The sequence below is a fragment of the Podarcis melisellensis genome (genome assembly GCF_964234715.1).
Source record: "Podarcis melisellensis genome assembly, chromosome: 14".
Taxonomy (NCBI): domain Eukaryota; kingdom Metazoa; phylum Chordata; class Lepidosauria; order Squamata; family Lacertidae; genus Podarcis; species Podarcis melisellensis.
The window spans coordinates 1,642,674-1,658,361 of NC_138546.1; the positions used below are offsets into that span (position 1 = coordinate 1,642,674).

The window sequence follows — 15,688 nt, forward strand, 5'->3', positions numbered from 1 at the left end:
CTTTCAAAAATACAAAAACACTTCAGAAAAGAAAATCTCAAGTCGAACAAGGACCCGATGCAGCCCTAACCGTGCTTGGGGGGGGCACAGATTACCGGCTGATTCTTGTGGGAATGGGGGACGGAACGGAGCGCTCTGGGAGAGGTCGTTGCAGCCGAGACCTTGAACGGGAGCACTTACTGCAACATTTTGCTGTGGGTCCCAGGCGTAGCTTCATATTTCATAGGTGAAAGTCATTTTGCAGGGCTGACCAATCCGCTTGGCTCGCTCCCCTGCTCCCCCCCCCCAGCGCACATTTTGATTAATGGGAGACGTTTGAGGGGCACATTGCTCAGAGAGAGGCGAGTGCCGCATGCGGTCCTCGCACCGTTTGCGCACAAGGGAAACGGCTCCAGCCACAGCCTTTGCATGCGCTCTTGTCTCGGAGCAGGGATGCCAATCGTTCCCCGCAGAGCTTTTAGGGCGAAAACAGGAGGCTGCTGAAATATCACGGTGGAAACAAGCATTCCCCCGCCAGGAAAGGCAACCTTTTAAATTTGGGGAATGATTTTGTGTCAAGTACCCAAAGCGATCGGCAGAGAAGCCTCATCAGTGCCAAAGCAATTAGACTGAAAGATGGAGACAGGGAGGCCGATTTCTGCTTCCTTGGCTGGTTTAGGGAGGGCTAGAAAGTGGTTCTCCCATCCCATGCCAACAGGGAGTGTGGGAGCACCCCTCCAAACAGCACAGAGGATTCTGGGGCAAATAATAATAATAATAATAATAATAATAATAATAATAATAATAATATATTTATATCTCACACTCCCCAGCCGAAGCCAGGCTCAGAGCGGCTAACAACAATAAAGTAACACAGCATTCTAAAATCAATTCATTCTAAAATCAATTCAGAATCAAATTATTGGCAACCATTGGGCTAGAGTTCTATGAGGATTACAGAAGGAGAGAGGGGTCACACTGTGCCTTGGCCAAAGGCCTGGTGGAGCAGCTCTGTCTTGCAGGCCCTGCGGAAAGATGTCAGGTCCTGCAGGGCCCTAGTCTCTTGTGACAGAGCATTCCACCAAGTCGGGGCCAGTACTGAAAAGGCCCTGGCCCTAGTTGAGACCAATCTAACCACCTTGCGGCTTGGGACCTCCAAAGTGTTGTTATTTGTGGACCTTAAGGTCCTCCGTGGGGCACACCAGGAGAGGCGGTCCTGTAGGTATGAAGGTCCTAGGCCGTATAGGACTTTAAAGGGTAAAGGTAAAGGGACCCCTGACTATTAGGTCCAGTCATGGCCGACTCTGGGGTTGCGGCGCTCATCTCACTTTACTGGCCGAGGGAGCCGGCATACAGTCACGTGGCCAGCATGACTAAACCGCTTCTGGCGAACCAGAGCAGCGCACAGAAACACCGTTTACCTTTCCGCCGGAGCGGTACCTATTTATGTACTTGCACTTTGACGTGTTTTCGAACTGCTAGGTGGGCAGGAGCAGGGACTGAGCAACAGGAGCTCACCCCGTCATGGGGATTTGAACCGCCGACCTTCTGATCAGCAAGCCCTAGGTTTTGTGGTTTAATCCACAGTGCCATCCGCGTCCCTTAAATGTTAAAACCAGCACCTTAAACCTGACCCTGTACTCCACTGGGAGCCAGTGCAGCTGGTATAGCACTGGATGAATGTGATGCCGTGCGAGGACCCCGTAAGGAGTATCGTCATGGGATTCTGCACCCGCTGGAGTTTCTGGGTCAGTCTCAAGGGCAGCCCCACGTAGAGCAAATTACAATAATCAAGGCTGGAGGTGACCGTCGCATGGATCACAGTGGGACGGGGGGGGGCTGTTCTTTCTGGTTGCATCACAAAAACCCAAAACTCACGCATTTGCTTCCGCCACAACGGGCTTTAGATGACATCCTGGAGTCCTTTGACAGCCACCCGCCAATCATGCTGCCCAGTGGAGGGTTCAAGGTAGACCTGGAGGCTGAACACCTGGACGACAACATTTACCAGCACTTCCTCTACATCCGCCACTTCTTGTGGAGCTTGCGCAGCAAAAGCCCCCACCCCAGCGACTCGCCCGAAGCGGAGACCCCCAAGGTAAAACTCTTTCCAGAATCTTGAGGGTTTGGTCTCACATCTTTAAGAAGGGCTGTCGCAGGGAGGGAACCACCAGAGCTGGACCTCAGTGTCCAGGCTGAACAATGGGGGTGGAGACGCTCCTTCAGGTATACTGGGCCGAGGCCGTTTAGGGCTTTAAAGGTCAGCACCAACAACACTTTTGAATTGTGCCCCAAAATGCACTGGGAGCCAATGTAGTTCTTTCAGGACCGGTGTTATATGGTCTCGACAGCCACTCCCAGTCACCAGTCTAGCTGCCGCATTCTGGATTAGTTGTAGTTTCCAGGTCTCATTCAAAGGGAGCCCCAGGTAGAGTGCATGGCAGTAGTCTAAGCGAGAGATAACCAGAGCATGCACCACTCTGGTGAGAGGAGGAGTTTGGATTTGATATCCCGCTTTATCACTACCCTAAGAAGTCTCAAAGCAGCTAACATTCTCCTTTCCCTTCCACTCCAACAACAAACACTCTGTGAGGTGAGTGGGGCTGAGAGACTTCAGAGAAGTGTGACTGGCCCAAGGTCACCCAGCAGCTGCATGTGGAGGAGCGGAGACGCAAACCTGGTTCACCAGATTATGAGTCCACCACTCTTAACCACTACACCACACTGGCTGGTATTTCATGCTAGCTCATCCTGAACTTGGAGGAGAAGCAGGAAGAAAGTAAAGCCCAAAAGGAAGTAGTCTAATATACCAACAAAGAGCTTCTAAGAAAGGAAGAATCAGTGAGGAGAAAGGACAGGCTGCCTTTTCTGTCTGTCGCTCCTCTACTGGTTCAGCTAAATCATTTCATGTGGTGTTGCTTAGTTTACACACCCAATCCTTGCTATGCCTGAGGGCTGTCTGGGCAAGATCCAAAATGATCTTCCCACACAGGGCCACCAAGATCTCCCCTCCACCCCCCTCTGCCCCACGTTTTGCAGAATATGTTGAGAGCTGTTGAGATGGGGGGGGTGTGCATTGGATTGTTTGCAAACCTGTGGATGTGATACACACACACACACACACACACACACTTTTCTTGATTTTTTAACATATTTTTAACATATCAGTTCCAACAGTCATACAACATATCTCACATCTTATACAATATTTTTGACTTCCGTCAACACCTCTGATGATTTTCCATTCTTTATCACTTATTCTGCCTTTTTAAAATTTCCTATTACACTTAATTATCCTTAACTAATCGTTCTTTTTGTAGTCTTTCTTGCAATATTTCAAATAATCCACCTTAATCCACCTTCTTGCAGTCCTGTACATCCCAATTACTTTTCAGATAGTTCATATATTTACTCCAGTCTTCTAAGCTTTTGAATCCTTCCTGTTAATTTATCTAATTCTGCATAGTCTCGGATGTGAGATTGTCAATGGGGTCCACCCCGCTGGTAGAGAGTTGAGCAAAAGGGCAAGTCTTTTCCCCTCCCCGCCCCCCCCCATCTGAAATATTGTGGCTCCTTCCATCGCCCCAGGGCTCACACCCAACCAGCAAACCAGCTGCTGCTGCAAGCCCAACATGAAATCCAGCAGCGGTTCTGAATAATTGAAAACCAGTCGAGGGCTCAATTTCCAAGGCGTGTGCATGTTAAACCCCCACCAGACTTGCGCTTGCACCTGCTCATCGCCTTTCCTTCAACACCACCTGCCTGTTTCTGCTGAGTGTCTGCAAAGAAATCTTCCTATAACCTAAACCGGGAAGGACAACGATATTGTCCACCTTCTCCCTGGAGTTGCGGGTTCACCTGGTTGTGAAATCAGCACCCACACATTTCCAGGTCAAGGCAACAAATGCAGCTTGCAGTTCTCCAGTTCAGGGCGTCAGCTGGCCGGCCAGTCCCTCTTGCAAGAGATTCCATTCCGCTCTCGATAATACGGTCATCTTTATTGTCATTGTCCCATATAGAATAACGAAATTGAAAAAATCGACATCAGACATTCAAAAAACCACAAGCCTGCTATCTCAGCCTGGTTAACCCCCTAAAAACTCTGATACCCCTTAATTAAATAGATTATACTCCCATAGAGAATACCTTACATTGCGTTTAAAACCAAAATCGCTTTTGGATAGAAACTGTTTCTCAGGTGGCTAGTCCTAGTCTTTATGACCCTGGACCTTCTTCCAGAAGGCAGAAGCTGAAAGAGATCATCTCTGCAGCTTTCTTATGGCACCTGGAAGCGTAGATTTGATCCAAGGTGGGAAGAGTGCGCCCAATTATTCTCTCTGCAGTCTTTACAACCCTGGACAGCATTGTTTTTCCCCAACCATGCAGCTCCCAAACCACACACATAGACCATAAGTTAATACACTCTCAACAGTACAGTGGTACCCCAGGCAGCGAGTGGCCCCCAAGGCCATGGCTGAGAGGCGATTCAAACCCTAGTTCCCACAGTTGTAGTCCAATATCCTGTCTGTTAAATCACACCAAGGCCCCGTCCACACTATACAGTGGTACCTCGGGTTACAGATGCTTCAGGTTACAGACTCCGCTAACCCAGAAATAGTACCGCGGGTTAAGAACTTTGCTTCAGGATGAGAACAGAAATTGTGCTCTGGCGGCACAGCAGCAGCAGGAGGCCCCATTAGCTAAAGTGGTGCTTCAGGTTAAGAACAGTTTCAGGTTAAGAACGGACCTCCGGAACAAATTACCGTATTTTTTGCTCTATAAGACTCACTTTTTCCCTCCTAAAAAGTAAGGGGAAATGTGTGTGCGTCTTATGGAGCGAATGCAGGCTGCGCAGCTATCCCAGAAGCCAGAACAGCAAGAGGGATTGCTGCTTTCACTGCGCAGCGATCCCTCTTGCTGTTCTGGCTTCTGGGATTCAGAATATGTTTTTCTTGTTTTCCTCCTCCAAAAACTAGGTGCGTTTTATGGTCTGGTGAGCCTTATAGAGCAAAAAATATAGTAAGTACTTAACCAGAGGTACCACTGTACAATGGTAAAATGCCATCAACAGGTCCTTGGAGAGATTGTTTTTTCCAGAGGATTCTCAGAGGATTCTCTGTTGCTGCAACTCGGTTCGGAGTAGCGGAAGCTGCTGGAGTTTTGCAAAGCGAGACAAGGGGCGCCACGGCGCTCCGTTTACGCAGGTGGTCGAAATTTGCTTTTCTTCCTGCTGAGTTTTAGTTATCTCAGGTGGAATTGTGATTGCTTTTCTGAGCAGCCCTTAAAGGGCTGTGTCTGACAGGCACCAAGGGGAAAGGGGCTCCCCTCTGAGTCTGGCAAATCTCTTCTTATCGATGACCCCATGATGGCACCTACTGGCGCTGGAGACCAACTCCTCCTCGCTTTGCCTGATCTCCAGTTGCAGCCCTTCCTGGCCTTTATTGAAAGCCTCCCTGGACTGATGCTTCAGAGAGACAGCAGCCAATGCGAGGGATTACTGCTAATTCCCTAACCTGAAAGCGAGGGGAGGAAAGACGGCGGAAAGCTCCTTAGCAGGGCTAAGACGGGGAGAGTTAGCCCTCGAACTCGTGGGCATCCAATGAAGGAAGCTGAATGCTGGAAGATTCGGGACGGAGGAAAGCAAGTCCTTCTTCGCGCATCTCAGAGATGAACTGTGGAACTCCCTCCCACCAGAGGTGGATTTCCCTTTCCACAGGTTGTAGAGAGATTAGAACAGGTTAGATGGTGCCTTGCATGTCCCGCATTTTGGGTCCAGACCTTTCCCTCTTCTTCCCATTGAGGAGGATGAGGGTGCTTTGAAGGCTCCACTCTTCTGTAGCATCTGCCCCTCTGCTACGGAGCCAGGTTCATGGTCCTTGTATTAATTGACACAAGCCCTGAACAACTTGGGGCCCGGATGCCTCAAAGACTACCTGAATCCTTCTATCCCACCCTGGCAGGTTTCTCCGACTACAACATGAAATGGAGCCATTAGTGTCACCAGCCCAGTCCTGTGGAACTCTCTGCCACAGGAGATTCAGCAGGCACCTTCTGTTCCAACTTTTCAGTGCCTCCTGAAAACGTTTCTGTTCTGCCAAGTTTATGCGAGCAATTAAGAACAACCAGAATTCAGCGGCCGGGTTGCTCACCAGGGCAAGGCGATTTGAGCGTATTGCACCGATCCTGGCCCGACTGCACTAACTGCCAGTTTCCAGGCCCACTTCAAATTGCTGGTTTTGACCTATAAAGCCTTAAATGGCTCAGAACCACAACACCTCAAGGACCGCGTCTCCCCATAGCAACCGACCCAGAACCTGAAATTGTCCTGTGGCTGTTCTTCACAAGAGGTCCAGAGGGTGGCAACACGAGAACGGGGCCTTTTCTGCAGTGGCTCCCCGCTTGTGGAGTACTCATCCCAGGAGGCTCACCTGTAGCCTCCATTATACACCTTTAGGTATCAGGCGAAAATGTTCCTCTTCTCCCAGGCCTTTGGCTAACTATACAACCTACGGCCATTTAAATGTGTTTTCTGGGTGGTTGTATTTTTTTCTTTTCTTTTCCTACTGTTTTAGCACGTATTTTGTGTTTTATGCCGTTAACCTCCCTGTGGTTTCTTGATGAAGGCTGGTATAGATATTTAGTAAATGGCAATAATAACCTCTGCACAATAGTTAGCTGATTTCTGATTTTAACATTCTTTTTCAATATGGTTTTCATGGTTCTCCTGTATGGCTGTAGTAAACTGCTGCGACAGCTTTCCTCCCATGAATTTCAGGATATAGATGTTTCATATAAGTAAAAGAGAGACTGATGCCTCCTCTTTCCCTGTATCTCCCTGTTAAAGACAGATGCCATTGGCTGCCAAACCACCCCCCAGGCGGACTCAGAGGCAGAGGTGATGGGGCGTTCCTATGCCCGGGCGAACTGGCAGCGCCGCAGACCCGTGAGCTGCGTGGAGCCCAGGGCAGCTGGGGGTCCCTCTCCTGTCCCGCCGGGTGCCAACGGTTCGGCCGGGGATAACGAGGCTTGTGAGCAGCGGCTCCAGGAGAGTCTCCACCAGCTCCACCTGCAGGCCTCCCAGGGGAAGAGCAGCATCCCATCGGCGCCGGCAGACCCTTCCTGCCTGCTGACCCCGCCCAACACACCTCTGACCTTTGACCCAGCGGGCCTTGAACTCACCCCAGAGGCCACCCCCGGAAAGGCCACGGCGGACCCTCGGAGGAATGGCCTCAGCGGCACCAAAACCACGACACTTGAAGGTAGGAAATGAAGAACACTTTCTGGGGCAAGCGAGTTGAACCTTCCAGGAAGGCTGTTATAATAATTGGAAGTGTGTTTCTGCCAAATTATTCTGCTGAGAGTTATTGCAAACTGTTACATCTGAATGGATTATCAAATACAGTGGAACCTCGGTTTTCGAACCTAATGTGTTCTGGAAGACCGGCTTCCGAAAAGTTTGAAAACCGAGGATCAATGGGCTGGCTGCAAAATCAAGGGAGAAAAGTGAAAAACGCTGCTCAGAAGCTGTTTTGCTCCGAAAATTGTTAAAAAATGGAAGCATTCACTTCTGGGTTGTCGGCGTTTGGGTTCCAAATTGTTTGGCTTCCGAAGCGTTCAATAACTGAACTTCGTTGTATTTATTAGATCTGTAAATAACAAAATAACGCATCACACTGCAGTAATCTAGTATTGAAGCAGCCAGAACATGAACTGCTTGTGGCCAGTTCATGGCCGTAGCTCTCAGACCAGGGACAGAGCTGGCTGAGAAGCAGCCCCCCAACTGCAAACTTGCTCCTTCGGGGGGAGGGCCACCCCACCCAGGGCAGCCGACGGACCACTTTCTTGGGCACAAGAGCGACGCACTGCCTCTGTTTTGCTAGGATTCAAGCTCCGCTTGTTTTTCTTCACCCATTTTGCCCCTGAATCAACACGCTGATGCCCCGGCGTCTGTGTGGCCTCGCCTGGTATGGACACTGTGGTGTGCATGGTCTTGGTCTCCCCGCCCCACTGGCATAGCAAGGGATGCTGGTCCCCGTGGCTTAAGCACAAATTCCGCCCCAGAATTCTCCAGCAAGTAAAACCGGAGGGAGGTTCCAGCATTAGCTCGGGGGTAGTTTTCTACATGTGGGGAGGTTTTTTCTCCCCCCCCCCAAAAATGGGACCTGCCACCCTGCAGGCAGAAGTGATGCCAACCTCTCAGGAGGCGCTGGTACACTAGGGCAGATGGGGTGCTGCCTCACCAACCTGCTTGCCCTCTTACTTCAGTAATAGCCAGAGGCAACACGACGACCAAGTACAACGATGCAATGTCAATATAAACTCCTCATATAATCTCTACAGAACATTAAACAATATGAAATATGCACTCTCTGCAAAACCAAATAAACAGAAATCTTCCAAATCTCTGAAAGTCACAAATTATGCACTCTTGATGGATTCTCTTGAAAACATAGAACCAAATACACACAAGTCTTATAGGTCTCTGAAAGTCTTTGTGGGCTATGCAAGTCTCTGAGAGAAGCAATAGGTCAGATTCTTATCTGGTGAAAACAAGCTGTAAATATTAGTATTAATATTATAGAATCATAGAATCATAGAGTTGGAAGAGACCACAAGGGCCATCGAGTCCAACCCCCTGCCAAGCAGGAAACACCATCAGAGCACTCCTGACATATGGTTGTCAAGCCTCTGCTTCAAGACCTCCAAAGAAGGAGACTCCACCACACTCCTTGGGAGCAATTTCCACTGTCAAACAGCTCTTACTGTCAGGAAGTTCTTCCTAATGTTTAGGTGGAATCTTCTTTCTTGTAGTTTGGATCCATTGCTCCGTGTCCGCTTCTCTGGAGCAGCAGAAAACAACCTTTCTCCCTCCTCTATGTGACATCCTTTTATATATTTGAACATGGCTATCATATCACCCCTTAACCTCCTCTTCTCCAGGCTAAACATGCCCAGCTCCCTTAGCCGTTCCTCATAAGGCATCGTTTCCAGGCCTTTGACCATTTTGGTTGCCCTCCTCTGGACACGTTCCACTTTGTCAGTGTCCTTCTTGAACTGTGGTGCCCAGAACTGGACACAGTACTCCAGGTGAGGTCTGACCAGAGCAGAATACAGTGGCACTATTACTTCCCTTGATCTAGATGCTATACTCCTATTGATGCAGCCCAGAATTGCATTGGCTTTTTTAGCTGCCGCGTCACACTGTTGGCTCATGTCAAGTTTGTGGTCAACCAAGACTCCTAGATCCTTTTCACGTGTACTGCTCTCAAGCCAGGAGTGGAATGTATTCCACTCTCAAGCCAGGAGTGGAATTAATGGAATGTATAGGCCTCCCTTCTCCTGAGGATCCGTCTCGGTGATTCCCTTGTAAAATTCACCAGGGAGGAGGAAGATGGGGGGGCAGACGGGACTAGAATTCTTTGGCTTTGCTTGTCGTTGGCTCTGGCTCCCCCTGGTGGTGGGCTCCCTGCCTCCCACCCTACCAGTTGCCTTCTAGGACTCTTGCCTAGGCTTGCTTTGCAAGAGTTGTGGCTCACCAGGCAAGCCCATTGGTGGGCAGAGCCCGTCCACGTTGGAATTACAGCTCCTGGGAGGGAACTGGAGGTAGACGGGAGCCCATTTCAGTTGCCAGATCCTCTCCTAGTCTTCAGCAGTGAAATCCAGAGTGTTACCACCTTGTGCTCCAGCCTCTGAGTCACTGGGTGGAAGCAGCTGGGAGCAGCCCTTGCCAAATCCATTGGCAGCTCAGGCCTTGGGTTGGGCTCGGTGGCTTCTGACGCTTGGCCTCTGAGATCCCATTTATTTCACAAAAACAGCCGCACTTTGAGGGCTCGCTGCAGCCTGCATAGCCAGCGCTGGTTGTGTGGACTTGGTCAGAAGGTCCTTGCAGTTTAAATGTGATTTACAGCTGCTTTACCATACTGCTGACAGCAGCGAAAGAGTGTATTGCTCACAGAAATGGGAAAATAAAGACCATTGACCACTGGGTCAGGAAAACCTGGCCAACAATAAAACTTACATATGAGAGAAACGCTTGCCGGTTCCTCACAGGCGTTTGGTTGGCCACTTGGAGAACACGACGCTGGACTAGATGGGCCCTGGCCCTGATCCAGCAGCCTCTCCTTAAGTTCTCGTATTTAGAAGGTGTTGCTTGCAAGGAACAGACAGGCTCACAAACCACCTTCCTTCTGACCCCAGGCTCTTCGCCAACGCCCTACGACTTTCCAACGCCAGCCTCTTCCAGCCGCAGCTCGGCCGCGGACGATTTTTGCTACGTCTTCGTCGTGGAGCTGGAAAAGGGGCCCATCGGCTTGGGAATGGGGCTGATCGACGGCCTGGTGAGTTTCTCGCTCTCCCAGCTTCAGTCGCTTTCGGTCTGCTGCCAAAGAAGGACTGGTAGGGAAAGCTGCGCAGATGGAGAGGTACACAGCTCCTGCCATCACCATCCTGCCATTGTCCATGCTGGCTGCTGGGACCAAGGGGAATTTGGAGCCCAACAAAATCTGGAGGGCACCCCCACGTGAGCCAGCCCTGGTCCATGCACAGACTAGTATCAGGTCTCCAGGGTTTCAGCCATGCTTGGAGACTGCTTGGAGGGATTGATCCTCTGGCATGCAAAGTACACCCCCTGCTCCTGAGCTGCATCGAGCTTCTTCCATGTGCTAAAATGGTCCCTGGCCAACTTCTTAGGAAGGTGTCTAGTTGTGTTGCTGCAGATGCACCAGGGCGTTTACTCTCTCTGCGCTCCTTCCAGCGGCCATTCCTCTGTGGGTCACAGCTACGGATGCACAACCCGACTGATTTTCACCAGGCACTGCAGTCGTCTGCAAGGGACAGGGTTGATGTGGTCATGTGTGCAGTAAAATAAATAAGGCGGTGTGGCGATCACACAGGGTCCCCGGACGTTTAACAGTCTATTGATCCCTGTGCCACCACTGCGTTCACTTCCCCACTGCACCAACCGGTTACTCTCTGGTAAAACACTGAGTCCAGTCAGTTGTTAAAAGTGAACCAAAAAACAAGTTTATTTTACAGACCTTAACAAGTTTATGGTTTCTCAGATAATATTCCTGTCAGTATCTTAACTTTTCTTTCTTTACCGGCCTATACCTTCCTAATACCTTCTGATTGATTATCTCAACTGTTTGACTGCCTCCTCTTAACAAATCCTCTCACTCTCTCCCACCAGACTAGCCCAACCCACAGACTTATCTTCTCTGTCTCTTCTAACTCCAGACTGTCTTCTCAACAATTCTAACTCTACTCCCCCCCCCCCCCGCAAAAAAGCCCTCTGTGCTTAAACCTTATACAGTGGTACCTCGCAAGACAAATGCCTCACAAGATGAAAAACACGCAAGACGAAAGAGTTTTCCGTTTTTTGAGTCGTTCCGCAAGACGAATTTCCCTATGGGCTTGCTTCGCAAGACGAAATGTCTTGCGAGTTCTTGCGAGTTTGTTTCCTTTTGCTTAAAGCTGCTAAGCCGCTAAGCTGTTAATAGCCGCTAAGGCGCGCTTCGCAAAACGAAAATACCGCAAGACGAAGAGACTCGCGGAACAGATTAATTTCGTCTTGCGAGGCACCACTGTACACAGTTAACTCTGCCCCCCTTGGGTTCCCATTGGTTAGTCATTTTACAATTAGTTAACCCTTTCCCTATGAACCCAGTATGATGTCACACAACTAGGAGGGCAAACGTCAAAAGCCAGGGCAAAGAGGAAGCTGTGCAGTGAAGGCGCCTGGTGCCCCTCTCCAGGGAGGGAGTCCCACAGCTGGGACAGTCCCACAGCGGGGCCACCACAGAGAAAGCCCTCTCCTAGGTCACCACCCCCTTCTGAGCCTCTAAGGGAAGAGCCAGGAGGGGCTCCTCCACCATAGCATCCGAGGGAGTCTGGAGGGGAGAGGGGACCTTTCAGGTCTTTGCATCCTGAGTTGTTCGGGGCTTTAAACACCAACACGAGCCCCTTGAATCGAGCCTGGAAACAAACTGCCAACCAGTTCTTGCAAGAGGTGGCAAGAAGGCAGCCCAGGAGTTTCCCAGTGAGAATGTCCAATGCTGGGCTCCTGCAATTGCTGAGAGTGCTGGCTCTCTGCTCACTCCCGCTTTGCTTTCTCTCCCCCCATCCTCTTCAGCACACGCCCCTGAACTCCCCCGGGATCTACATCCGGACCCTGATCCACGACAGCCCTGCAGCAGCTGATGGCAGGCTCTCCATTGGGGACCGGATCCTGGCTGTCAACGGCACGAGCCTCATTGGCTCTGATTACCAAAGGTAGGGAAAGAGGAGGGAGGCTTAGTGGGGGGGGGAGGGGCTGCAAGGTGGACCCCCGATTATGTGGCTCAGCAGAAGGCCGCATCCTGCCTTCTCGCTCTCGCCCACTTCTTCTGATGGGCTTTCCCTTCCCCCTGCTCCCCTTCTTCTTTCAGTGCCGTCGACCTCATCCGATCGGGGGGCAAGAAGCTGCGCTTCCTGGTGGCCAAATCGGACCTGGAGGCTGCCAAGAAAATCAGCTTCAGCTCCTCACCTTCCCCTTGAAATAAAAGAAGAGGTGCCTCCGAAACAGCTCTCCTGGGTCTCCAACAGTGCAGGCTGCATCGTGCACAAGGGATCGGGGCCGTGGGCACAGCCTAGGGAGACTTCTTGCAATGGGGCACCCCGGCTGCAGGCTCCCACCAGCCCCTCGGAAGTGCCTGCAGGCAGCAACACCAAACTACACCTGGCCTCAAAAGCAAACTCTGCTCTCCCAGCTCTGGAACCGTCAAGATGGTTTGAATTGCTGCGGTCTCAGAGCCAAAGGCTGGGCTTCGCTCTTGCAGACATCAGGTGCCAACAGCTAGCGACTTAAGGAGAGGCGGCGCTGCCCCATTGTGGCCGCCTGCTCTCATTGCAACTGGAGAATTTCGAGACCAGCTGTTTGTGCACCCAGCATGGATGGGACCTTAGCCTTGCAGCAATATCCCAAGCTGTTGACCGCTGCCTCCCTGTCTCTGCTGCAAAAACACCTGGGAGAAAATGAGCTTGTTGTTGCTTAGTTACCTGCTAATGCACAGGCCCAGGGGGAAGAAACTGCATTGGCCAGGGTAAGATGAGGGTGCAAAGTAAGGCAGGGTGGGGAGCCCACACAGCATGACCAGTTTCTCTGCACTGGGTGCCACAACTATGACACAGTACATGTGCAGGACGAGAGGTGGGAAGCACTGCCCTGGAGCCTGACTCTCACTCGCTGCTGCTGAACTACAGTTCCCATCATCCTGACTGGGGTTGATGGGAGTCGGAGTCCGCAGGATGCCCGAGGCCTGGAGTAAGGGAGAAAAGCTAAACCCACGAAGTCCCAGAGAGGGGAAATGGATGTCAGGCAACAGAGAGAGATGGGAGGCTGGGGACATGTTCCAGATGGGCGGGGTATAAATAAAATTATTATTAAAGGGGCCTCACAGCCAGCCCCTCCCCTCCCCATTTATGGCTATTGGCCACCCCAAATGCACACCTCTATCAAACCTAAGACCCAGTGATGGACAGACACGGGGACTTTAGCGGATGGCCCTAAATCTGACAGGATTCCTCCAAATTTGCTGGGCTGTCTCAACACCTGCTTAAGAAGCGCATGAGAGAGCCATGGCCAGCTGCAACAGACTTAGTCTAAGTCTCCAAGCCCAGGAGTCTCTCTTTGAGTCGCGGCTGGGCAAGATGCCTTCTTCAGGGAGCTCGCAAGGACGACCGTGAAGGCAGCCGCTCTCCCTGCAGCCAGCATTCAGCAGCTCAACTGCCTCTGAGCACGGAAATTCAACAGGGCTGCTGTAGCTAATAGCCAATCCATCTTCCTCGAATGAACTTGGCCCTTTTCAAATGGACAGGCTCTTGCCACGTCACACGGCAGTTCAACTTAGTACGGCCGCAAGAGCTACACTGCCCATCGTCCTTTGTATGCCGGGTGGCAGATCAGAAAAAGAAGCCAAAATACGCCAATGATTCAAGCAAAGTTTCATCAGTGGCCCCATTCACGCAGGGAGACTTTATCTCATTTACACAGGACCTCCTCCAATACCCCGATGAACAGGAGAAGCTTCCGTTTTCTAGGCGAACAGTATTAAAGCAGCATTTATCTCAAGCCGAAAGACAAACATTTTCAATCCCTTCTGCCGGGATGAACGTCCTTGGTTCACTGGGCTGAAAGACAGCTGTTTTTCACTCTGGATTGAGGAAGGGTGACAACCTTTGTTTGTTAACACTGTGCATCTTTTTAAAAAATAATAATAATGTATATATAGTTACAGTATTGCAGGCGATGTGATAAAGAACAAGGCCAGGGACAAAGGGCCGGTATGTCCAAGCTCCTTTCCTCTGGGTTAAATAACTGGATACAGTAAAACTAGCAACCGTCGTAACAAGGCTTGGCAGCCGTGTCTCATTCTGGGCTCTGTGTTCATTTTTGCAAGGGGGAAGGCAAAGGAGTGCCGGGAAGGGGAACACCATTCACACAGACTCAAGAGGCGCACGGTTGCAGAGCAAGCTGGGGCAGCTTACAGGGAGGTTACATTCACAGCGGTTCGTGCACAAAGGCAGAATTGCGCCCAGTCTGGAAAATGCCAGTGCGACTATCCCTACCATATAGCGCCCTGGAAATGTCACACAAGGACTCTGGAAGGCTGCGAGGGGCTCCAGATACTTTGCACAACCTTCCCAGAGCCTGGTGTCAGCAAGGCGGGGAGCCTGAAAATGCCTCCTGCCAGAGGAAAACCTCCCACCAGAAAGAGATGTTGGGCCAGATGGGCCACTGGCCTGATCAGGGAGGCTATTATTAGGTTGTATTATATCAGAGGTAAAAGGTTGGACGCGGGTGGCGCTGTGGTCTAAACCACTGAGCCTCTTGGGCTTGCCGATTAGGTCCGCGATTCAAATCCCCGCGACAGGGTAAGCTCCTGTTGCTCTGTCCCAGCTCCTGCCAATCTAGCAGTACGAAAGCACACCAGTGCAAGTAGATAAATAGGTACCACTGCGGCGTGAAGGTAAACGGCGTTTCCGTGCGCTCTGGCTTCCGTCACGGTGTCCCGTTGCGTCAGAAGTGGTTTAGTCATGCTGGCTACATGACCCGGAAAGCTGTCTGTGGACAAACGCCCTTGGCCTGAAACCAAGACTCCCTTGGCCTGAAAGCAAGATGAGCGCCACAACCCCACAGTCCAGGGGTCCTTTACCTTTTACTATATCAGACCATCTATATAGCTCTGCATTGCTGAGAAATGCAGCTGGGCAAAGGGGTCTTGGGCGCAGCTCCCACTTGCGGGCTCCCCATCGGGGCATCTGGTCGGCCATGGTGAGAACAGGAAGCTGGACTAGAGGGCCAACTGGCTTGATCCACCAGAGCCTTCTGGTGTTCTGCTGAGGTCAACGCCATTAACACTGGTTGGCAATGGCTCTTCTGGGTTTCAGGCTGGGAGCCTGCAGATGCTAAGGACTGCACCTGACACCTTCAGCCGGGCTGAGACCCCTGACTTTTCTGAATGGGCTCAAGCTAAGGAGAGTTGGGGGAAAGGAATGGGGGACTGGCTCAGAGTTGCCCAGAGCGGGGCTAGCTGAGAGTGCAGAAACGCCCCAAACCCTTTGCTGCTCAAAGGGAGTCTAGAAACTCAGACCCCAAAGATGGGAGCCGGGAGACTTCTGCCCCTGGAAGTCTGCTTTCTGAGGCAGCAGATCAAGGAGCAAGCCTGCACTG

General features: G+C 51.1%; 1 protein-coding gene across 3 annotated transcripts in view; it reads left to right on the top strand.

The window, feature by feature from the left end:
• RADIL (Rap associating with DIL domain) overlaps positions 1-14,366 on the top strand; it is an 82,257-nt gene extending 67,891 nt beyond the window's left edge. For all 3 annotated transcript variants that reach the window (XM_081889082.1, XM_081889084.1, XM_081889083.1), the window contains 5 exons: positions 1,887-2,077; positions 6,824-7,238; positions 10,177-10,316; positions 12,110-12,249; positions 12,405-14,366. In XM_081889082.1, coding sequence (XP_081745208.1) covers positions 1,887-2,077; positions 6,824-7,238; positions 10,177-10,316; positions 12,110-12,249; positions 12,405-12,513 — 995 coding nt within the window. In that variant the 3' untranslated portion in view covers positions 12,514-14,366. The remainder of the gene's footprint in view (positions 1-1,886; positions 2,078-6,823; positions 7,239-10,176; positions 10,317-12,109; positions 12,250-12,404) is intronic.
• Positions 14,367-15,688: the final 1,322 nt, after the last annotated feature.